This window comes from Ictalurus furcatus, chromosome 28 (genome assembly GCF_023375685.1).
Source record: "Ictalurus furcatus strain D&B chromosome 28, Billie_1.0, whole genome shotgun sequence".
NCBI lineage: Eukaryota > Metazoa > Chordata > Actinopteri > Siluriformes > Ictaluridae > Ictalurus > Ictalurus furcatus.
In genome coordinates, this window is record NC_071282.1 from 10,089,903 (window position 1) to 10,114,552 (window position 24,650).

A 24,650-nucleotide genomic window follows, 5' to 3' on the forward strand; every position below is an offset into this window, starting at 1 on the left:
TGCATATGTGACAACAGGTTGCCTATAGCAGCAGGAAGGCGGTTGCATTCATGCTTATGCAGGTGTGAGCTGAGCTAGCACAAAGCAGGTAGGATTAGGAACAGTAGGATAATATCAGTTGGCAGAGCAGGGGCTATTAATGTAATTAAAAACACAGGCAATAAAGATCTTTGAACACTTACCAACTTTATTGACTGCAAAATGAATGAAGATGCATATTTTGGGGCCATGGCCAAATGCTATCCATAATATTTTAAGGAGATAACCATTATCCCCTTTTATACTGGAAAGCTTCTCAAAAGTCAGAATATATGACCACTAACTGACTGAGTTACCAGTGACGTATTTTAGCTACTCTCAGAGATTTCCCCTCGCGCTGAGTGCCAGAGTTCCCATCAGAGGCAGACGAGACGGCCCACCAAGCCATGTTCCAGTCAGAGGCAAACGAGACGGCCCATCAAGCCATATTCCAGTCAGAGGCAGACGAGACGGCCCACCAAGCCATGTTCCACTCAGAGGCCAACGAGACAGCCCACCAAGCCAGGTTCCAGTCAGAGGCAGACGAGACGGCCCACCAAGCCATGTTCCAGTCAGAGGATTGTGGAGGGCGGGGGCTGTTCTGACACTGACTTTGTTTACTTTTGACACATGTGTTTTGTTTTGATTTCTGTCCTGTCTCTGCCCCTGTTATGTAATTCCTAAAGTCTCAGCTGTTCTTGTTTTGCACTTTGATTATGTTTAGTATTTAAACCCCTTGTGTGTCCTTGTTTGGCACGATGTATTGTGTGTTTCTGTGTTTTCCGCTATACCCATACCAAGCCTTTGATCATTGTGTTTCTTCGTTCCATGGTTTTTTGATACTGTTTTCTTCCTCGCGGTTCTGATTCTTGTTCTGCCTAGTTTTCCCTGTTTGCCGATCACCTGGCCTGTTTTGATCTTGAACTTGCCTTACGATTTGGATTTGTCTGCTTCTCTTTACCGAAAGCTAATCTACACTTGCATCCATCTCTAACTCCATTACATGACAGCTACATACAGTACAGTATATGGATTAGATCATACCAAAGGTACACCATTTGCTAAATAATGTTATGCATAGCATTATATAGAAGGGCTGCATTCAAATTTTATTTACATAAAAGGTATTGTATTTAATGTATTTGAATATTATTAAACCTCTTTTTCTTTTTGAGTGAAGAAAATCATGAGGATGCATCAGTATTTTTCAATAAGCTCTAATGTTTATCATCACACATTTATTTTTAATTAAATTTTGACCCATTATAATCCACCAATCTACTTGTCTTCACATATTAAAATCTTTTAGATCCAGCACACAGTTAGACCAGAACCTAAATGGTTTCATATTCATTAACTCATCGCATTCAATAAGTGCTTTATGCTGGTCAGGGTTGAGGTGGATTTGGATCTTGTAAACACTAGGGCAAGGTGGCCATCATGAACACATACATTCACATCTATGGCTTTATGTGCTCAATGCATAGGGCACAATTTAATGGTTTTACAGATGCCCTGTAGAACAGCATCCGAGACTCAGCCACAGTATAAAAATTCTAGCGGTGTAGAGCCTGGCTGAATATAACAACACAAAAATACATTTTTACATATTTTTCAAACTTATTTTAGTATGAGTAACAAGCACTATGACAAAAACAATTAATGAAAAAAAGTCACTTAAGCAAATTACACAGATTAAATATAGTGTTACTACAACAAAAATAGTTTAAACTAGCTTTATGGTCCAAATTTTAACTGTTTTATAAGCTGATCAAAAGTCTCAGAGCTTGGCATACTGGTGTGTAAATAGACAGAATTTCCCTTAGGACTAAGAGTGTCTGAACAACATAAGTGTGTGACTAGGGAGCAGCTGCAAAACTGTTGCTCAATGAATGTTCAATAATGAATGTAGAGCTGTGTGTTGCCTTACACATGTCTACTCTAAACCCAAACCCTACTCCAAAACTCTCTCCCCCACACAGCCCTGTACTTGGCATCCAATACATTTACATTTATTCATTAAGCAGACGCTTTTATCCAAAGCGACTTACAAATGAGGAAATACAAGCAAAGCGATATATCAAGCAGAGAACAATACAAGTAGTGCTACCATGCAAGATTTAAAATGTATAAAAGATTTATAAAAGATGACTAACCCACACTTTGAATATTCAAGCAGCAGAATTTGAATGCCAACTGACAAGTTGTAATCCATATAAAAGCCCATTGCTTTATCATCAGGAAATCAGTAGCCATGTGTTTAAACCTTTGTTCCCTCATGAATGATGAGTTTGATAATCCTAATTCATGTAATTATTATCATCTATAATGATCATCCTGAGACGATAGATTAACAAGTAGTCCTGAACTTGAACGCCTGGATGGTTTGGTGCTCTGGGCTACTAATGTGACAAAGACTTTGGATTAGTTAATATTCTAAAATAAATGATTCATTGATTTATTTAAACCCACGACCAATGTACATGTTTTGCAAACAGGGTTTTTACCGATTTATTTTTTCATCTGTAAGGAATATTATTCAGAACCGAGGCAATAGAAATGTGGTCCTTAGGTCCATAGAGCTTAGTTTTGTCACACATAGTGGTGCACAGCTCATTTGGCAGGGCTGCTGGATAAAGCCTGACCCTGCTGTCATTGCCTTGCTGTTGCTGCTGAGCCCTGGGAGGAAAGCTAACTCGACTGGAACAAAAGTCCCTTCCACCATTGAGACAACAAAACAGCTCTATGGAAACGTGCCATGCCACTGCTATAGAAACCTGAGGCACACAGTACTTCCCATTAGAGTAGCAAGAACCTACAGAAAAATATGTAATGACTTTTCACATACCATTTTCATTGATGATAAGTTGTTGAATGCATGTGAAATTCATACAATATTTAGAATAGGGTGACTTCTGATAGTAATGTTTTCTATTTTAGTTATCACCTACTGAATCTGAAAATCTGAAACTAGAAAACATTTAAGTGATAATTTGTGATTTTTAACAAAACTTTTGTGTCGCATCCAGAACTACCATAAGTCATTCATCCCAGGATTGTGCATTAGACCTGATTTAAGAGTGATTTGGGAGATTGGAAAACCTGGAATGGTATGTGAAAAAAAAGTACATATGGGTATTACGGTCTGGTGTCCACAAACTTTTGCCATATAGTGTACATTTGGACAAAAGGTTACACTGTCCTTTTACAAATAGTACATTTGAATAGTTTATTGATATACTTAATACACTTATAAATGTATTTTTTTCTCTGTCCCTCAGCTTTGAGATCAGTTCTTTACAACAAGGTGACATCCTGTTGCACTTATCTCTTGTAGCCAAAGTAGTTTGTTGCTGAGATACATATCTAAGCCCGAGGTACAGGTCACACACTGTTTGGCCTTCATGCTCTTCAGGGTGTGTATTAAAAAATAAGGGCATAGAGAGAGAGAGAGAGTACCAGATAAGCCAAATAGGCTGTGTAACAGGACACTATGCAATTTCCATTCATCATTCCCACTCTGTCTTGCTCTTATCCGTATCTGGTTTGCAAGGGTGCTTGAGTAAAAGTGAAACTTTTAAATATCATGAAATGAATAAATAAACACACACACACACACACATACACACACACACACACACACACACACACACACACACTCACGCACACACGCACACACTTTTTTGGTTTGATCTTTCCTTATATTTGGTCACCTGCCAATTCCCTCCTACCAGCCAGCTCTCCTCTGTCACATGACAACTACCAGCCAGGCTGGGTGACTGCTCCCATAATACACTCAGAAAAATGCACTATCCTGGGGTCTGAGTGTGTGGTTCTGACCATGTAGTGTCCACCCAGGGCTGATGAGGCCTGCATAGATGATTAGGTCATGAGCTAGGCTGTGGTCTGCTCCTGAATAACCAGTGAGAGGCTAGTGACAATCGCCTCTATACCTCCTACTGCTTTGAGATCAGTTCTTTACAACAAGGTGACATCCTGTTGCACTTATTTCTTGTAGCCAAAGTGTTTTGTTGTTGAGATATACTGTACAGTACTGTGCAAAAGTCTGTATTTTTTAGTACAAACATTTACAGATTTTTATTTTATGACTTCTACATTATTAGTCAGTACAAAAACAACATTTTAGATTTCAAAAAAATTGGTTTAACAGCACAAAATGAAATGTTGCAGAAAAATGTTTGTATGTCAGTAAAGAAAGCAGCGCATTATGTAAGAAACCCCTTTTCAGACAAAAAAACATACAGAAAGCTGCTGTGTTTTGCTGCAAAAATAAGAAGTGAGTGCGACAGTCAAAGTCTCCAGAAGAACCGTGGCTGGTTGTGCAAGACGCTCAATAAAACTTACAACTCATTTCCTTATAAAACTGCACAAAATGTACCTTACAAAAAAAAATTTTAAGCAAAGGGTCGTCACACCAAATATTGAGTTTGTTTAATTTATTGCTGTTTACTGCTCTTTATAATATTTTTTTATTAAAGTAGAAACATTTAATTTAATTAATTTTGAATGCATCTTTACTCTACAGCATTTCTTTACATGTGCCTAAGACGTTTGCAAAGTACTGTATCTCTAAACCAGAGGTACATGTAACACGCTGCTTCTCGCTTGGCCTTCTTGCTCAACCATGCACAACCCTTTTTCCTTGAGTGATCATTAGCAGAAAGGCATTTTTTTTGTTGCAGATATACCAATTCCAGTTCTGCATCCCACAGGCTCATAAAGAGGGGCCAGCAGGAGGGTCCTACGCTGGTCCTTCCTTGAGGATTGTGGAAGATGATCAATGAGGATAAATACAGAAATACAGAAGTAAAAAAAATGAACGATCAGGGTAAAGCCTGAAAGGCAGAAGTGGAAGTTATTTTGACTCACTTCTATGGCTAAAAAAAATTCAATAATATATGTGTAAAATTAATAATAATAATAAGCGAGTGCTAAATCTTCCATCAGCTGAGGCATTTCTGTACAGCGTATGGTTGTGCACAGACAGACTGGCTCGTCCTTCGTTTATATGGCACACTTTCTTTTGTCATAATTGAAAGTTTTTCTAAGCTTACAAGGTTTTCATGTACAGACTTTTTATCTAACCTTAAGCTCAACTGTTGCTAAATTTGTTTAGGGATTTATATGTGTAATCCATTGGTAAACCTTTACAACATACAGTTATAAATCCTAAATTAATCCAAACTAGACAAAGACTGACCTGAATTAACGACCTTTAATTTTAAAATACACTATATGGTCAAATGTATATGGACACCTGACCGTCACACCAATATGTGGGTCTTCCCCAAACTGTTGCTACAAAGTTGGAAGCACACAAGAGTCTAGAATGTCTTTGTATGTTGTAATATCACAGTTTCCCTTCACTGGAACTAAGAGGCCCAAACCTGTTATAGCATGAGTTCCAAGAAGACATAGTTTGCCACGGTTTGTGTGGAAGAAATCAAGTGGCCTGCACGTAGCCCTGACCTCAACCCCATTGAATACCTTCTGGATGAACTGGAACACTGACTGCACCCAGGTGTCCTCACAAAACATGAATGGGCAAATCTCCACAGACACATGCCAAAATCTAATGAAAAGCCTTTCCAGAAGAATGGAGGTTATTAAAATGGCATAGGGGGGACTAAATATGGAATGGGATGTTCAGCAAGCACATACTGCATGGGTATAATGATCAGGTGTCCACAAACTTTTGGGACTGTATTATCACAATATAATTGTATTATATTACACAACACAATATTAAATAGCACAATTTAGCTCAACAAGAATCAAATCAAACACCATGAAAGAAAATTCCATCATGTAAATAAATTAAAACATCTTTTTCAACTTTTTAAAAAATTGTTTATACAATTTACAACATGTACTAACTACACTCATTCTTACTGAATGGCAGCTTAACGGCACTAAAGAAAAGAACCACACACACAAAAAAAACATTATCATAGATCAATTATTCAGTCAAGACCCAAATAGTTCATGGTGTTTTTTCTTTGTTAAGCTGATCTGTAGCTTGATCTGGAGTGTAGTGTCTGTATGGCAGGCTTTCAGGATCAAAATGCATAGGAATGTAAAATTTTTAGTGATAATATGCAAATTCTTTACGTTAACACTCAAAATATTTGTTAACTCAACAAAATTAGCTTTTAAATGTGTTAACATTTTAAGTTTGTGTTTTTCCATTTTATTGTTGCAGGAACCTTGGTGAACATTGATGCTTTACCACCACCTACTGGTGTTACGTTAGTGCTCAGATAACACAGGGGATAGACCAAATATTCTGTAATGTTTCAATTTGAAAACTATTGTACTTTATATTTTGAACCATGTCTTTTGGGAGAAACTGGACAGTTCTGACAATAACATGGACATGTCAGATTAAACAGGCTGATATTCTCATTATTTTTAGATTTTGAAGCAGAGGGCTCTATTTAAATGAAGAACTTAGTTACCTAGTTTAACATAACCAGTCCAAAACCAAAACCGGAGAACTCAGAGAAAACCTACACAGACACAGGGAGCGTGACAGACAGGACTTGTTTGAGTCTCCATGTGCTAGTGGTTGATTAACATAGGAAAGTCACAGTTTCAAGTCACAGTTCACAAATTCACAGTTGTAAATCAGGCAATGGTTAAACTGATAGATGCAGAAACACAAACACAAATGGCAAATTCAAGTGGAGATAAGGCAATGGTCAAGATATGTGATAAGCAAATGACTATAGATAAAAAGACTATAGACAAACTTTCACACACAGAAATGGATGCAAAACTTTATGAGAGTGAGTTATATTTATATAGTAAGCAAATAGGAAGTTGTGTTCATAGTTCAATACTTGAGGGAGGAGGTCCTCTGCTGGTAGCGGGGGAGAAATATCCCAGAGCTGGTGTGACAGGGAGAACATGCAAAACTCCATACAAACTGTAGCTCAGGACTGAGCACAACCACTATGCTGCTCTGAACCTATAATATATCAAATGAAAACATGTAACAGATATTGCAACTGGCATTACATTTACATAAAAGCCCCTTCTCTCCAAAAAGAATATGGCAGCAGGACTTAGGTTTGCAAAATTACATATGAACAAACAGCAAAAGTCCTGGAACAATATCCTCTGGACTGATGAGAGCTGGGCCAAAATTAGGCCATGCAACAGGACAATGATCCCAAGCACACCAGCAAATCCATATCTGAATGGTTAAAGAAGACTAAACGATTAACAGGACCCCAGTGAAGAGAGTGAATAGTTTCCAGTACCTTGGTGTTCACATCATGCAGGACCTGTCCTAGTAAAGAAGGCCTGTCAGCAACTTTACCACCTAAGACACTTAAGGGACTTTAAACTGCCCTCTAAGGTGTTCAGGAACTTTTACACCTGCATCTTTGAGAGTATCCTGACAGGAAGCATCACATACTGGTTTGGGAACAGCACCAAGCAGAATAGGTGGACTCTCCAAAAGGTGGTACAATCAGCTGAGCACACCATCCACAATGAGCTCCCTGACCTGCAGTTTATCTACAGCAAGTGGTACTGGACCAAGGCCAGAAAAATACTGAAGGACCTCGGCCATTCAAACAATAGATTCTTCTCTCTGTTGCTGTTAGGGAAGTGCTTCCACTGCCTGAAAGCCAACACAGAGAGAATGAGGAGGACCTTCTTCCCACAGGCCATTTAGGCCCTCAACCAGAACAATGCCTAGGATTAGTTATACATAGACATATAAATACATACAGTCATGTGAAAAAATAAGTACACCCCGTGGAAATTGTTGGCATTTATTTATTTATTTATTTATTTTACACATTTGGACAAGGAAACATTTCATCAACTTTGAAACAGTACCTATTAATGCAGTTGATATACTTGAACAAAACCACAAGGAAATTAGCTTTTTCAATCATTTATTCAACAGAAATATCAATAGATGTGATATTTTTCTGTGGGAAAATAAGTACACCCTTGGCCTCAGAAGCTAGTATTGCCCCCTTTGGCAGAAATAACTTCTTGTAGGCATTTTGCATAATTGTCCACCAGGCTTGCTGGAATTTTTTTTTTTACCACTCCTCCATTTAATATTCTTTCAGCTGCAAGATGTTTGAGGTTTTCTTGCATGTACTGCCTGTTTCAAATCCCCCACAACATTTCAATGGGATTCAAATCTGGGCTTTGACTAGCCCATTCCATAATCCTCCATTTCTTCTTTTAGAGCCATTCTTGGGTGGATTGGTTAGTGTGCTTAGGATCATTATCTTGTTGAAAGGTCCACTTTCAGTTCAACTTCAACTTTTGGACAGATGGCCTCACATTATCTTCAAGCACTCTTTGATATGATGCAGAATTCATTGTTCAATCAATGAATGCAAGCTGTCCAGTCCCTGAGGCAGCGAAGCAGCCCCAAACCATAACATTTCCACCACCATGCTTCATAGTTGGTATGAGGTGCTTCTCCTGGAAACCTGTCTTTTGTCTGCGGCAAACATGTCTGCTGTTACTGTGGACAAACAACTCTATCTTTGATTCATCTGTCCAGAGCACATTATTCCAAAAGGCCTGGTCTTTGCCTATATGCTCAACTTTAGTCTTGCTCTAATGTTCTTTTAGATAGCAAAGGCTTTTCCTGGCAGGTCAAATTTGTGTAATCTCTTTCTGATTGTAGAAGCATGCACTTTGACACCAACAGTTGCAAGACTTACTAGCAGATCCTGTGATGAAATTTTGGGGTTCTTAGAGACTTCTTTTTGCATGAGACAGTCTGCTTTGGGGCTGAATTTGCTGTGACGGCCAGTCCTGGACAAATTGGCAGTCATTTGAAATCTGTGCCACTTGTGTGCTGAGAATAATAAACACACAAGAGAGCTTGCTTTCAACGTGGCATCTTCTTACTGGCCACCCCTGGTTATGTATTCTGGCTACAGCCTGTCAAATTTCATCACACTGAGTGGAACTACAAAATAATGGAGCTTTACTTCTTATAAGCACACATTCACCTACATGTTCAGCAGGTCAAGAACACACCCCTTTCAAGCATATTTCATGCGCTGTAGCATGTCTGCATGCTACAGCGCATGAAATATGCTTGAAAGGGGTGTGTAGCATGTCGGTGTAGCATGTCTACATGCTACGAGACATGCTACGTGTGTAGCATGTCGGTGTAGCATGTCTGCATGCTACACCGTTGCTTGGATGCCATAGACAACTCTCTCACTGCTCAAGTCAGATGTTTCTTCATGCGGCTGATCTTTTACAGCCACATGGGACAGTGTGTCAGCGATGAACATGTTCTTACCAGGAGTATAAGTGATATGAAAATCATATCACAGCAGTTGCAACAACATCCTCTGTAACCTCGCAAGTGCTTTGCAATGAGGATTGGTGAATATAGACTCTAGAGGCTTGTGGTCAGATTGGACAGTGACAGCCCTTCCATAGATGTACTGACAGCAAAGACAACCGCCAGCTATTCTTTTTCAATTTGTGCATAATTACGCTCTGTGTCTGAGAATGCTCTGGATACATAGAGCAGTGGACTTCCTTCCTGCAGCAGACAGGCACCCAAGCCATCTTTTGAAGAATTAGCCTGTATAGTGAGATGCTTGGTGTGATCATAAAACTTGAGTACTGGTGCTTGTATGAGAGCAACTTTCTGCTTTTGCAGTGCTACATCATGTTCACCATGCCATCTTTCCTGGGGAGCTGACTTAACGGTGCAGTCAGTGTAGCTTTATCAGGTATGTATTCTGCAAGATACCTTATCATGCTAAGCAGCCTTTGGAGGCTATGCTTGTCCTCTGGTGCTGGCATTTCCACAATGGCTCAAACCTTATCATCATCTGGCTTCACTCCTTCAGAAGTTATAACGTGCTTCATATATTTCACAGTGTCCACTTTGTACTGAATATTATCTTTGTTGAACTCACATTTGCTTTTTTAGCTCTCTCCATTACCATGTGTAGGATGGTTGCATGTTCTTTATCTGATGAGGCTGAGATGATCATGTCATCTGCTATGTTCACCCCTTCGATATCTCTGTAGGTCTCACAGTTTTCCTGTTGAAACACCTCGCTGGCTCACCTAATTCCGTAGCGACCTCAGGGTGAGTTGAATTTCCAGAGATTTGAGGAGCGTCATCAAGCTTTACTAGCCAGTAGCTGTCTTTCTCATAGAATATAGTGAAAATTGACTTTCCCGGAAGGTTACACTGGACTTCCTCTGGTGTCGGCATGCTGTAATGTTGTCAACGAATCATTTTGTTGAGGTCACAAGGATCCAAGCACACTCTCAGTGGTCCATCCTTTTTCTCAGTTATGACAAGGCTGTTCACCCATTCAGCTGGCTCGCACACGGGTGCAATTACCTTCCTGTCCACTATTTGCTGTTGCATGGTTTGCAGTCTGATCATGACTGATAGTGGAATCTTTCTGTAGCTGAAACTACACTACCTACTACTACCATAGGGTCTATATGGATCTGGTGCTGTCCTTGAAATTCACCCAGACCATTGAACACCATCGGGTATTTCTCCACAAGTTCCTCTTTGGTGGATGGGGATGTTGCATTCAGTGTCTTCACCCTCCTCCCCAGCTGCAGCTCATCACAGGCCTCTCGGCTGAGGATAGGCTCTATACATGTGTAACTTCTGCGTTTGACACAAGACCGTTCTTCAGTTTCCGGTAGGGGAGATTTAAAGCAGAGAAAAATGGGATTATGGCAGATTCGTCAAAGTTTACTCATTCTTTGCTGGATTTGCCCAAAGTTACAATCAATGATGTGTGAAGAATTGTCCAGTTGTGCAGTACAATGGTGCAGAACTAACTTGAGAAAGGTTTCAAGTTTTATTATCACTTCTTATCTCTGCAATAATGAAGGTAAGTTCAGCTAGCCTGAACTAGTAGGACTAACATTGTGCTGTTATTTTCAAGATATGTCCAGCAGCAAGTTAATCACGTTAGTAGAAATGTTTGTCATTTAATGTGTTTGTAATTTTGTCTTAAAGTGTCAGGTAAAAACAGGGCCACAAATGAGATCTCAGTGAGAGCTCACTGCTACTGCTCTATGAAGAAAGCAGAGACACCACACCAACTGAGAGTAGGACTGGTAGCTTAAACGTTCAAAGTTCTGTTGAACATGTTCTGAGTTTTTACTGTTATAACGTTACCACAGTTCAGGTTGGATAACCACAGAAGCACAGATGTTATCTTAGCTAGTATGGATGATTATTGTACAAAATTAAGAATAATAAAATATATAATGCAGTTCAATCTACGACAGGTAGACACTGCATTATCACTGCAAATTCTAGCTGAAACAGTGGCAATGCAGATACAGGATGGCAGAGTGTGGAAGTTGGCTTGCTTTCTAGTTAGTCTATAACACTGTAAACAAATGGGAGTTTGTTTTAAAATCTGAAGAATAATGATATGAAGTGTAGTTTTACCTGACATGATGGCTGCAGATGCAGAAAGTATCACTTACTCGGCTACCCTTCAAACTGCTCATGTTCCACCTCGAAACTGTTGCTGTCTTTATGGGTTCCACGCATAGACACACATGATTCCAACTTTGTTGCTGAATAGCTGATGTACTTGATTAATGTACTTTTTAAAAACCCATTAACATTTTTTGTTTCTGTGTATTTCACTTGACATTATGTGATTCAGAGCCAGTTGTGCTGGTTAACAGCTCCTGCTCCTGTGTGGCTGAGAGTAGGATGTGCAACCATTTGACTGCTTTGCTTTACCAGACAGCCCATTACTCTGAATGTGGAATGTCTGTCGTCCCTCCTGTCCTTTCATGCACCCAAATGGAACAGAAGTGGCATAAACCACAAACAATGGTTTGGATCAATTAAATATGCCATAGTCTTAATGGCATCTAATAAATAGGGAGTGAAGCTGGCAATGGTGGATGTCATAGTGGTAGTGAAGCCGAAACCAGGTGCTACGTCAACAAGTGGAATCAGGTATGCAGAGTCAGTGTAAACAGGCACGATATACTATACTGTGCAGCAAAAATGGTTATTGATTGCCTGATAATGTTATTCCAGATCTGCACTATACAAGGTCTACAGTGATGAGCTGCCAGACCCATCAACCCTCGACCCTAAAGCTGCCAATGCTGACTTCAAACCATGGTCTCTTCCCCTTATCTGCACAATGAATCTCTCACCTGACAAGCCACTTATGGACTCCATCTTCAGTCAGGTACAAGCTGGCAGTATCCTGGAAGGGTGAAGTGCAATGAAAAAGCACTGGGACAGTCTTCAGAGTCTTCCATTCTTCAGATGTCTGGAGTCAGAGGCTCAATCAAGTCTGTACTTTGGAAATGTCCGCCACACACGCTTGTCTGGTTTGTAACTGTAAAATTGTCTTGTCATATATTAAGTACCCACCTCTTCTGTATTTCCTTGTCTTTGGGAAATGTGTGGAAACTGAGAAAAGTGTTAAATTTAGCAGATGCTGTACACTGCGGCACACAGCAGTGGTGGCTAGAGGTGCTGTCCCCCTGTCTTTGAAATTATACCTTCATATGTTTACATGTCATTTTTATATTAAGTAAACATAAATGCATATATTTATATAAAGTAAAACAGCATCAACAAAATTAGCTGTGGCTGTTTTAGTGACTAGCATTTCTGTACTACCATAGCACTCTACGATCAGCAGACGTAATCGAACATCCTGAGATTTCACCGGAAATACGTCATGCACCGCCGTGCATAGAGCTCATCGGCGTAGGTGATTGGTTGGCGATGAAGAACTGAAGATTGGCCTTCAAGCTGGCAGTCTCACATGGCAACATGACAACTCCTTCAGGTTTGAGTCTCACACCGCCGTATGGCACTAAAATGGAGTTGGTAGGCTGCAAGAGCCCTGGGCCTGGAATGTTATGGAACACTGATAACAGCAGTACATTGGCTTCTGCACTGGTGTCAAGTTTGAACTTAACTGCAACATTCCTTATATTGAGCATCGTAAATCAGCCTTTGTCTGTCAGCCATTTGACTTCAGCATCTGCACATGTGACAGACCCGATAAATAAAGCATCAACTTCTGTGTGCTTATGTGTAGCTGTGCTCTTGCTTTGCAGTGATGTGCAAATTTTAGCAAAATGGTTGCACTTTTTGCAGTTATGACACAAAGCTCCATAAGCTGGACACTAAGGGGTCTCTTGTGGGGGGTGCACATTGCTGCATTTTTTTCACAGGTTCTGGTTTGAAAATTGCATCTTTTGTACAGGCATGTGTTTTGTACTCAGCTGTTTCCCCCGTTTGGTATCCATTTTCTTTATGTGCTTGATGGCATGAACAGCAGCATCATTTTGTATTCCCATGACTAATACAGTGCAGATAAGTCGTGTATTCAAATTCCAACAAAAATATAGCCACTTTTGTGGTAAACAAGAAATGACTAGTGCCACCGGTGGAGGGAGTAACGTTACAAGTGTGAATCGGGGCAGAAACAGCTCAGTCTTTCTGATTTTGGAGCGGAGCGTGTGAAACATTTTGCCCGCTGAACTGCAGTGCCAGGAGGTAAGTTCAAATTATGTCTTTAATCAAATATGTTCTATTAACCATAGACGTAGTAATGTAATAAAATTAGTAACATTATGCACGTCTTTTTAACAGCCTGGAAAGGATAAATCCATGGCCTGTTAAGCTAACTTACCCCTAACATCTATCTACACTACATCTCTAGGGCAGGTGATTGAGTCTCATGGCTTCTCATATCATTGCTATGCTGATGACACCCAGCTCTATTTGTCCTTCCCACCTGATGATCCATCTGTCTCTGCGCAAATCTCTGCTTGCCTGTCAGACATCTCGGACTGGATGAGGGAACACCACCTTAAGCTCAACTTGGCAAAATCTGAGCTTCTCGTCATCCCAGCCTGTCCCTCAATCAACCACAACCTCACTGTACAACTCGGCTCAATCACACTCAAGCCAACCAGGAGAGCCAGGAACCTTGGGATGATTTTTGATGTCAGCTTGACCTTTACAGACCACATTTCAACAACTGCACGGTCCTGTAGGTTCATTCTGTACAACATCAAGAAAATCAGACCCTATCTCACTGAACAGGCTACACAGCTACTAGTCCAGGCTCTTGTCATATCAAAACTGGACTACTGCAACACACTACTCTCGGGCCTCCCAGCCAGCTCCATCAAACCCCTTCAGATGATTCAGAATGCAGCAGCACGCCTTGTCTTCAACCAGCTCAAAAGGACCCATGTCACACCCCTCTTCATTTCCCTCCACTGGCTTCCTGTAGCCACCCGTAATCAAATTCAAGGTCTTGATGCTCACGTACAAGACCTTGTCTGGAACAGCACCTCTCCTGAAGGCTTACGTTCCCTCACGCAATCTGCGATCATTTAATGACCGATGCTTAGTAGTTCCTACTCAGCGTGGCTCAACGTCCCTTTCCAGAACCTTCACACTAACCGTCCCTCAGTGGTGGAATGAACTTCCAACCTCAATCCGGACCGCAGAATCTGTCACCATCTTCAAAAAACAGCTAAACACCCACCTCTTCCGTGAACACTTAACTAACCCCTAAAATGCCAATCCCACATTATACTAAAAAACAAACCAAAAAAAGCCGGCCCATGTGCCATGTCGCCATCTCCACAAGTTCCCACGCCCCCTCTGCCGGAGAGCTATGCGGCGCCACGCGGCCAGCAAAGCTACCCAAACTCCTTGAGGTTCCCACTGCAGGGGAATCATACAACGCCATGCAGCCAGTAACGCTACCGGTACTACTGGGACTTCCTGTGCCCGGAGGATTACCAGGCTGCGCTAAGGAGGCAGCAGGAGGATTTGCAGATGAAGCGGTGGCAGGCGAAGATGGATCAAATACCCCACAACCTGGAGGTACTTTGCCCCCGTCCCGTTGCGCCAAACAGCGCTCCACCTTGCTGCCCTGCTGAAGATCCAGTTACGCTGCCCAGTCCGGAACTGAAGGTTAGCCCAGAACTTTTTTTGGGGGGGGGCAATGGTGATAGCAGAGCTCCAGCCTGAGGCCTACGGGGAGGTCTCAGCTGTGGAGCTCCCGCCTGGGGTCAACATGGCGACCTCAGAGCTGCAGCGTGAGGCCTACAGGGAGGTCTCCGCCTGCACGCCGAGGAGGCCATCCCGCTGCCCTGCCCAGCCGAGGAGGCCGTCCTCCTGCCCTGCCCAGCCAAGGAGGCCGTCCTCCTGCCCTGCCCGGCCGAGGAGGCCGTCCCGCTTCCCTGCTGCCCGGCCGAGGGGGCCGTCCCACTGCCTTGCCCGGCCGAGGAGGCCATCCCGCTGCCCTGCCCAGCCTTCTAGCACCGCCGGGGGCGGCGTCCAGCATCCCAGCGCTGCTGGGGGCGGCGCCCAGCGTCCCAGTGCCGCCGGGGGCGGCGCAAAGCGTTCCAGGGCCGCCAGCATATTGGCTAGTGGAGGACCTGTAGTGGATCAATGGTGATGCGAAAGCCCGCCCTCATTTACATTAAACTTGGAGAATGTGGAAACAAGTGCAAAGAGAAACAAAGTGCAAGCGTTCAAAAAAGAAAACATGAGCAGAAAATGTCAGAGAGCACAAAAAAAACACAGTAATATAACCAAGGAAAACGATTTTGTCTGCGATTCAGAAAACTTTGAATCCATGTTTCAGTTTTGTGCAATATAATTTTGCATGTGTTTTTAAATGTTTGATTCATGCTTATTATTTTTTGATCCGTGACCGCAATACTTTTGACGGAAAATTAATCTCATACTCTTACCCTATACATTGACAATTTTGAAATTTGTGATCCGTTGTGGACTTCAAAAAAGAAACATAATGTGTGTGGTATATATTAGGTGTTAGCCAATGTAGCCATAAGACTTAGATCAACCTTATCATCAATTTATCTAGCTGTGTTGTGCAAAACAGTACATAAAACAATATGGTTACAGCAAGGTTTTGGAGCCACTGATAAGAGATATTCAGCATTTAGAGACCACAGGTGTTTTGTACAAACAATTGGTTCCTATCAAAGGTACTGTTTTGTATGTGTCTGCTGACAACTTGAGTGCACACTCACATGCTGGATTTCAAGAGTCTTTAAATGTTGAAAAATGTTGCCGATTTTGTTTGGCTAATGGTGTACATATTCAGCAGCATGATGTCAGAAATGGGACCTTTACTTTGTGAACACCAGAATTGTTTGATGATGCTGTTAATTTGTTTAAGACAACTAATGCCTGATGTGTTGATGGTTTGAAGAAAGACTGTCCTTTAAGAAGACTTCCCCACTTTCATCCTGCAAAGGGTTTCCCACCTTATTTTCTGCACTATTTGTTGGAATAAATTGTAACTGTAGAACTCTGCGTATATCTGTCAGATCTGATTGGTAAAAAATATTTCACATTGAATGATCTTAATGATAGAATAACATCATTTCCCTTTTCAGTTCTCTGACAAAACTAACAGACCTCAGACAATACAAACAATCTTTTCAAAAAAGGGAACTGTAGGTGGCAATGGACATGAAAACTGGATCCTTCTTAGATTTCTTCCCTTGTTAATTGGCCACTGTATTCCAGAGAGTGAAAAAAAACTTGGTCTGTGGCCCTTGAATTGAAAGACATTGTGGAACTGTTATGCAGCCCCACATTCACAACAGAAACTCTTTGTTACCAACAAGCCAAAATCTCAGACCACAGACAGTTGCTTTTAGAAATATTTCCTGGTTTTAAATTACGCCCTAATTACGCCCTAAGCATCATGAACATTATCCGGTGCTGATGAAGAAATTTGGTCCACTAATTGAGTTCTGAACAATATGATTTGAGGCTAAACATTCATTCTTTAAAAAAGTGGTTCATGATGCTGGTAACTTCAAAAATATACTGCACACTTTGGCTACAAGACATCAACTGATTTTGGCATATTATTTGGACATGCCAACTATTTTCAAGCCAAGCACTGAGACTTGTGTCTGTGGGAATCTTAGATGCTGCTATCAGAGAGGCTATATCCACTAAGTTTAAAGGTCTGGACTCTGTTTCACTCACCTCTATTGCTTACTTAAATGGGACAAAATACTCTAAAGGAATGGTGCTCTCATTGGGACAGACAAGTGGACTGCAGGATTTTGGGAGAGTACTGGCGATCTGTGCAGTGGATGGTTGTGAATCATTCATTATGGAACTATTCACAGCAGCCTTCGTTCCATCTCAGGTGTTACCAGCTTGCCAAATGGGACCCTGCAGTAACAGTGGTTGTTAATCCTGACAGTCTGAATGACCACATTCCCCTTGCTGCATACGCTGTTGAAGGAAAGCTGCTCATCACTCCGAGGACATTCATGTTACATTAAGGTAATATTTGATAACGGAAGGTTATGTCATACATTTAAACACACTCTTAATTGTTAAACCAGCATAGTGAGTGCTTGACCAATGCAGTTATATTCATTTTACTGCAGAGCATACTGTTATTGTACTGTACAATTACCTCTGCTGTTTAACTTTACAAAAGCCTCTGCTGTTTAACTTTGTACTTTGTACAAAGTCTTTAAGCTTCACTTTGAATCACTTCTTTTCTGTAAATATGTTTTCTTGTTTGTTCGCTGTGTTTCAGTTATTGATGCTTCCCATGATGCTTCTCCGAATAATTGTTTCACCTCAGGAAATAAGGTGTATCACCCTACAGAATGTACCCCCTCAGTCGATGAGCTATGTACAGCACTGTACAACACTCTGGGCCTCTGAAGGAACTTCATTTTGCAGTTTGAAGATCCAGACTTTGGGAATGAGCTCTGCAATTTGACAGACATTAAGGAGCTACCAGTGGAACAAGCCACACTGAAAGTTGTGTTTACGTTGTATGAACCAGATTCTGACTCCACTTTGGATACTGCAAACTAGGGATGCACCGATACCGATACCAGTACTCGGGTGTTGGCCCGATACTGTGCTCATGTACTCGTAAAACTACCCTAATACAACCGCACCGATACCACTTTATGACAATGTGACATAGCCTAACCTCTCGTCAGTTGAGCAGGTAGTAGGAAGAGGAGCAATGTCAGCAATTTGGAGATATTTTAAGATAAGTGATGATAATAAAAGTAGAGCAGACTGCAAACTATGCTCTGCTAAACTGTCAAGAGGACGGGTAAAAAAATAGCTCATTTAACACAAGCAATTTGATTAAACATCTAAAGAACAAACATAACGCCAAGTTCAAAGAGTTTGCTAATGTTAGCAGCGGGAAACAGCAACAATCAACATTGCAGCAAACCCTGGAGAAGCGAGAGAAAATGTCCAGAGACAACCCACGGGCAGTAAAACTAACAGAAGCTCTTACCCAGTTCATTGCTCTTGTTGACCAACCGTTGTCAGTTGTAGATAATACAGGATTTCGTTGTCTTCTTGGTGTACTTGAGCCGAAGTATGAGATTCCCAGCCGTCACCACATTACAGATACCGCATTACCAAAGCTGCATGATTTGGTGAAAAAGCACATCAGGAACCTGTTGCAGGATATTTCGGCCTTCAGCTTCACCACTGATATTTGGACTAGCAGTGTCAGCCCAATGTCTCTTATAAGTTTAACAGCACAGTGGACTGATGAGGATTTTACTCCCCAGAGAGTCATTTTACAAACAACGCAGTTTAGGGGTTCGCACACTGGCCAAGCCATAGCAGGAGCGTTTGATGACGTGCTTCAGACGTGGGGCATTCCGAAAAGTTATGTTCATGTTGTGTTGCAGGACAATGCCAACAACATGATCAAGGCTATGAGTGATGCTGGACTACCTAGCTTGCCATGTGCCACTCACACCCTCCAGCTGGCTGTTAACGAGGGTGTTTTGGCTCAGAAGAGTGTTGCTGATGTGGTGGCAGTTGGACGTAATATAGTTGGGACATTTTAAACATTCCGCCTTAGCCTACTCCCAGCTGGAAGACATTCAGATGCAGCTCAACATGCCTATAAGGAGACTCCAGCAAGACGTGCAGAGCCACTGGAATAGCATGTACTGCATGGTACATTCTCTCATCGAGCAGAAGCGGGCCCTGGGAATATTTGGGTCAGAATATGAGCTCCCCAACAATCTCACCGCTCACCAGTGGACACTTCTAGAAAAGACTCTATCTTTTCTTGCTTCGTTTGAGGAGTTAACCCGAAAAATGAGCTCCTCTGATGCTTTGGCTTCAGATGTGATTCCTGCTGTGACTGTGCTTCAGAGACTTTTGAGCATTTTTTCAGAGACTTTTACTGAGCATGTGAAAAAGAGAATGAGGAAAACAAAATTGCCATTATGACTTTGTGGTACTATGTTGGGTGGTACTGAAATCCACTGAATGTGTTACAGGTTACATTTATGTGAAATGGGCAGCAGTGCCATGTTTGTTCAGAAAAACAAAAAGTTGAATGTTAAAATGTCAGCAACAGCAAGCTGTATACTTAATTTGTTACAGTCAGAAAGTGAAGAACATCTGATGAAGATAAAACATTGTAAGAACTGTAATGGTATAATTGTGAAGTACTCATATCTGTACTTGGTATCGGTAAGTACTTGTACTTGTACTTGGTCTGAAAAAAAGTGATATCCCTACTGCAAACATTGATTCCCCAGGTAGTTGTGATTCAACACAGTGGCTCGATCGCTTTGTAATTCCATCTTTCTCCCATGATATTGAGCTTTAGCTGAGGGCAGCAAATAATGTCTATGCCAAGGATGGAACTGTGATGGTCATCTCAAAGAGTGTGAAGAGTGAAATACTGGACAGACTAGCTGATACCATGTCCAAAATCACTGCTTATCCAAAGACCACTTTGAAAGCGTAGCCAAAGCTCTTGTTGCGAAGCACCCTTGTCTCATGGAGCTAGGGTCAGGTAAAGGATTGTATTGCTGGGTGTTCGGTTTGAGATTCAAGATGGGCAATTACCATCTGAGCATGATGGCAGTGGGATGCCCTGAAGTTGTTGTGAATGAAAGAAAACTGGGAGAGGGAAGCAGCAAGGCAGTCAAGAAGTCAAAAAAGGGAGAGATCCACTACTTGCCAGAGCCATCTGAGGGACAAACTGTGGGCAAATCAGAAAAGGATCACCAGACCATGCTTCCCAAAGTGCAGAAGAGAAATCCAGATTTACAGCTGCTGGATGAATTGATGATTGCAACATTCTCACAGTGAAGACAAGAGATCATTGGTGATGAACCACTCATCTCTGCAGTCATGGAAGATGGCCTGCCTTGTTTAGTGGGAGACAGGTAATGTTTTTCCAACCAAATACAGCATAGAAATCCTGTATTTTGTCAATACAGCATTGATGTCAGGAAGCATGTACTCTTGCAATCCTATTTGTAATTTCCTTGTGTTTCTACCCTTAGCTCTATGCTGCTCTTACTTTCCCTCACTCATGCCCTTTTCTTTGGTGTTTTGTCATCTGTCTGTTTCAGCTAAGTGCTGAGTTCAGAAGGATTGTCACTACAGACCTGGTGGAGTCTTTTCTGCATGGACTAGATGCCATGATGCCAAGGCTTTTGGAGGTGTACAGAGCAGCTGTTGGATCAAGCAGGAAGCTGACCCTGAGCAGTGTTCTTCAGTGTCTTCAAAAGGAGGTACATAATGCATAAAAAACTTTTCCTATTGTCGAGTAAAACTAGGATTCTAGCTTATGAATCCAACTACTTTTGCTTTTTTTCTGTTTACTGTTCTGTACTGCTTCACTCGCTTGCTGCAGAGTTATAGCTCACGACAGACATCCTCTTCACTCCCTTCAGGAAAGACTGGGGAGAATCTTCTGACACCATGTTGTTGCTTTTTTTAGTTCATGTGGTGAGAATAATAAACACTCAAGAGAGCTGTGTCAAACTACAACATAATGGAACTTTACTTCTTATAGGCACACATTCACCTACACATTCAGCAGGTCAAGAACACCCCCCCCCCTCCAATCACGTGACATCCACTAGTATAACCACATATACTACAACCAGACACTAGATATGAGAGGGGTATAAATAAGACAGGTTCCTCCTGCACTCCCTAAGCAGGTTCTGATCACTGTCCCCAATCCTGAACACCTAATTTTATGGATTTGAAGGTGTGATAAATGTAGGAGTGTACTTACTTTTTTCCATGTGACCGATCTGTTTTTACTACAAAATGCCAATTTCATGTCATTTCATAGAGTGTATCACCTTCATTAATAGTCACTTTTTCAAAGAGGATCAAATATTTGCTTGTCAAATATGTCAACAAAAAAAACCCAATAATTTCCATGGGGTGTACTTGTTTTTTCATATGACTGTACTCTTATGTAAAGTGCCTTGAGAGGCCTTTTTTAAAGGCACTATATAAAATAAACTTTATTATTATTAATGTTATTTTTATTATTATTATTATTATTATTATTATTATTATTATTACTTTCGGAGGGGTAAACAGAACATGGGCCTGTGGTGGGTGATTTTGTTAACTGTTGTATGGACTACAATTTAAAGCTGGGTGTCTGCAAAACATAAGATATAGTGATAAAATTGTGACTAATTTCACATTCCCCAAAGGGACCATTATGGGAAGACAAAAATGGATTGTGTAGAACAATTATTTATAAGGAATTGAACTATGACTATGACAACTATGATACAAATGCTATTTGAAAAGCAACCAGATATTGTTTTAAGCTGATTAAAAGTCATCCTTTGGGATTATACATAAAGAATTCTATTGAAACGGATTCATTGTGGGTTTTTTGTATCAGTATCATGTTGTATGACAAATTCTCTTTTTAGATCATGCCAGTATACCATGACAAACTGCTGTATATTCTAAAGGGACCTGAAGTCTCACACAGTGTTGCTTCCTCCACCATAATTCATAAAATGACCCCTTTGGTGTTGATATGCAATGTTTTGTTTTCCAGAAAAAAATAGTATTATGTACTGTATGTTTACCAGGATTATTAAGTCATCTTTGTCTAGATCTGCATTTTTTGTTCCGTTTACAACCTTTCTACCTTCCACATACACTGGTCATTTATACTCTGGGGTTCCCTTGTCACATCATTGTTCCACATCATGGTTATATGATATTCTATATAGGATGTTTATTGGATGCCCACTTCAGGGAAAATAATAAAGATGCAAGATTGTAACTGACTGAAGACAAATATATATTTTGTGACCAATTACCATCTTATTAACTTTTAAAACAGAGGTTCTCTGAAGTCTCTTTTAAGGTATTGGTTCATATTGCAGGTGAATAGAATTCTGTTATGTGACTGTCTCATCTTCAGGTTTGTATGCTTTTTTCCACCAGAGACATTGATTAAACAATTTGATTAATACAAACCTAGCAATGTAACATGTCGTGGATGTTATTTGTTAAATGTATTTTTAAGATTACATGAAGATTAACTAATATTTTATGAGGAAATCATGCAGAAATCAAGACTTGCCCAGGAATGTTTATTTTGTGTTAATTATTTATGCAATAATACATATTAATGGACAGGTAGGACATTCTTCTCAAAGTAGCCAGGATTGTTGATATTGCCTGCTGGTGAATAGTGGCCCACCACAAAGGTTGTAGTCCCATCTGTAGCCACCCCGACACCCAGCTCCTTAGAGTCCTTCCATACTACCTGTGTGAAGTGGCCTTATAAGGCCAACAAAAGTGTGCATCAATATATACTGTATCTGTATCATGAAACCATAAAGCTGTTTGTTCTTCTGCCCATGTCTTTATTAAAAGGTATAGCATATGTTCAAAAAGACACCTAATCTTAGAGGTACAACCACCAGAACCATAAATTCAATATACGTTTATCTACCAGTGTGATCTCAATGAAGCTGCTTTTTCAGATAACTACTGCAACACTGTGCTTTTATGTGGCTTCACCTATTCCAGAGCTGAATCCTGGTTTCTTGAAGTCATATTTCTTAATTTCATTGTACCAGTTGTCCACCGCTACACGCCCTGTTGAAAAAATTACTTCAGGACATGTAAAAGATCATGAAAGACTAGTACCCAACTAGTAAGCAGTAAACTGGTTACTTGCCTGTAATTTTTTTGGGTGGTGAGCTGTATTTATAGTACAGGTTCTCTCCATGGGTGGTATTGCTATGTTTTAGGGTTCTGATCGATAGCAAGTTCTCAGCCCATGCCTGAGCAGAATGATTTAGATTGGGATTCAGTGTAAGAGGTGGTGCTCCATGCTGCCCACGGTATTCATTGTGAGCCTGCAGGAACTCTTCTGCAAATTTGTTGTTTGCTTTGAAGAAAAGCAAAAGTTTTAATCATATATATATATTAGCCTAAGACACAAAGGATAGTACAGATGGGATCTCACAGGAATGTGTTCTATCCAGTCAAAAGGAATTGCATTTAATGATGCTCATGGCAGAAATAGAAATACAAAAATCTGACAATTTTTTTTGCAGGTGGATCTTTACAAATGATAATATGCGTCTTGTATTAAGAGACATGAGCCGTTAATGTTATACAACTTTTAGCATCCTAGACATTTGAAATACCCATAAATCCTCACACATAGTTGTAAAGGTAGACAGCATTTTGCACAGCATTCCTGAAACCTGCTGAATGAAAATTCTTTAGCATTGCAAATGCCTGAAAAAAAAGATTCAATTGGAAGATAGACAAGGTAGCATATTCTTAATTCACATGCTGTTCTGTTGCCCATATGAGAGTTTGGCAGAGAGCTAACAGATCTGTCACTACAACTCAGTAATTAAAATGAGGTCATTTAATGTGACCTGATGCATATTATGCATGTAAGCTAGCTAACAGTCAGTTTGCTCTTAGATACAACTAACCAATTTAACTAAGCTAAGCTGATAGTAAATAACTATACAAATGTCACACATGCAGTCGACTAAATGTTTTGAATTATGAGGACACTGAATGGAGAACCATGTACTTTTCCGTAAAACACTGCCACAAAATGTAGCTACACATCAAAATTCAAGTTCAGAGAAACAAATTCGTTGTGAAATGTCATGACAGGGGCTTGAGATTCTATTAGAGGTTGTCTTTGTGGTAGAAATCATAAAATGCAGGGGGAGAAAAAAACTAATAGTTTAGAATGATAAAATCAATATTTTGAGTGAAGAAAATAAAGGCATTAGGTCAAAGCAATACACTCACCTGACATACTAGATGCGTTTTAAAGGCTGTAAGGTAAAAGAGAAATAATGTTATTTGTATGATCTGTTATTTGTACATTATTTCTCCATTTGATTTATGTAATATTTATGAGCGCCTGACATACTTAAGGTCATACCTGTTGTCAATGAATGGTCCGTCTTGCTTGCTCTCCTTTCTCTTTCTCTGGTTTCTCTTCTACTATTTATCTCAGAACAAGTGCACCTCCCTCTCAGGTTAAGGGAATTAAGGAAACTGAAATTTGTTTAATTTGTTATAACATGTGCATTCTCACAGAGAAATAAGGTTGGGGAAAATGGGTAGGGCATTGTTCCAAAAACACAGACAGACACACCCTTTTTTTCAGACACAACTACAAATTAGTATTGAATAACAGCCAAAAAAATGGAAAGGTACTAGAATCTATTCTCTTTTTCTGTCCCAGTCCGACCCATACACATAGTGTTTATGT

The 24,650-nt window shown here is 40.5% G+C and overlaps 1 protein-coding gene across 1 annotated transcript; it reads right to left on the reverse strand.

Annotated features, from left to right (window-relative positions):
- Nucleotides 1–22,323: 22,323 nt before the first annotated feature.
- LOC128603290 (Golgi-associated plant pathogenesis-related protein 1-like) lies at nt 22,324–24,188 on the reverse strand. The gene is made up of 4 exons (XM_053617600.1): nt 24,182–24,188; nt 23,076–23,270; nt 22,916–22,993; nt 22,324–22,672 (listed from the first exon to the last, which is right to left on the reverse strand). Exons 1-4 carry the CDS (start codon nt 24,186–24,188, stop codon nt 22,518–22,520), a joined length of 435 nt encoding a protein of 144 aa, XP_053473575.1. The 3' UTR covers nt 22,324–22,517.
- Nucleotides 24,189–24,650: the final 462 nt, after the last annotated feature.

Excerpts from the sequence above, each read along its gene's own strand:
- LOC128603290 (XM_053617600.1), bottom strand. Across the intron at positions 22,994-23,075 it reads ACCACCCAAAAAAATTACAG|GGCGTGTAGCGGTGGACAAC; the intron begins GCAAGTAACCAG and ends TTTTTTCAACAG. Across the intron at positions 22,673-22,915 it reads AGGATTCAGCTCTGGAATAG|GCCACTTCACACAGGTAGTA; the intron begins GTGAAGCCACAT and ends TGGCCTTATAAG.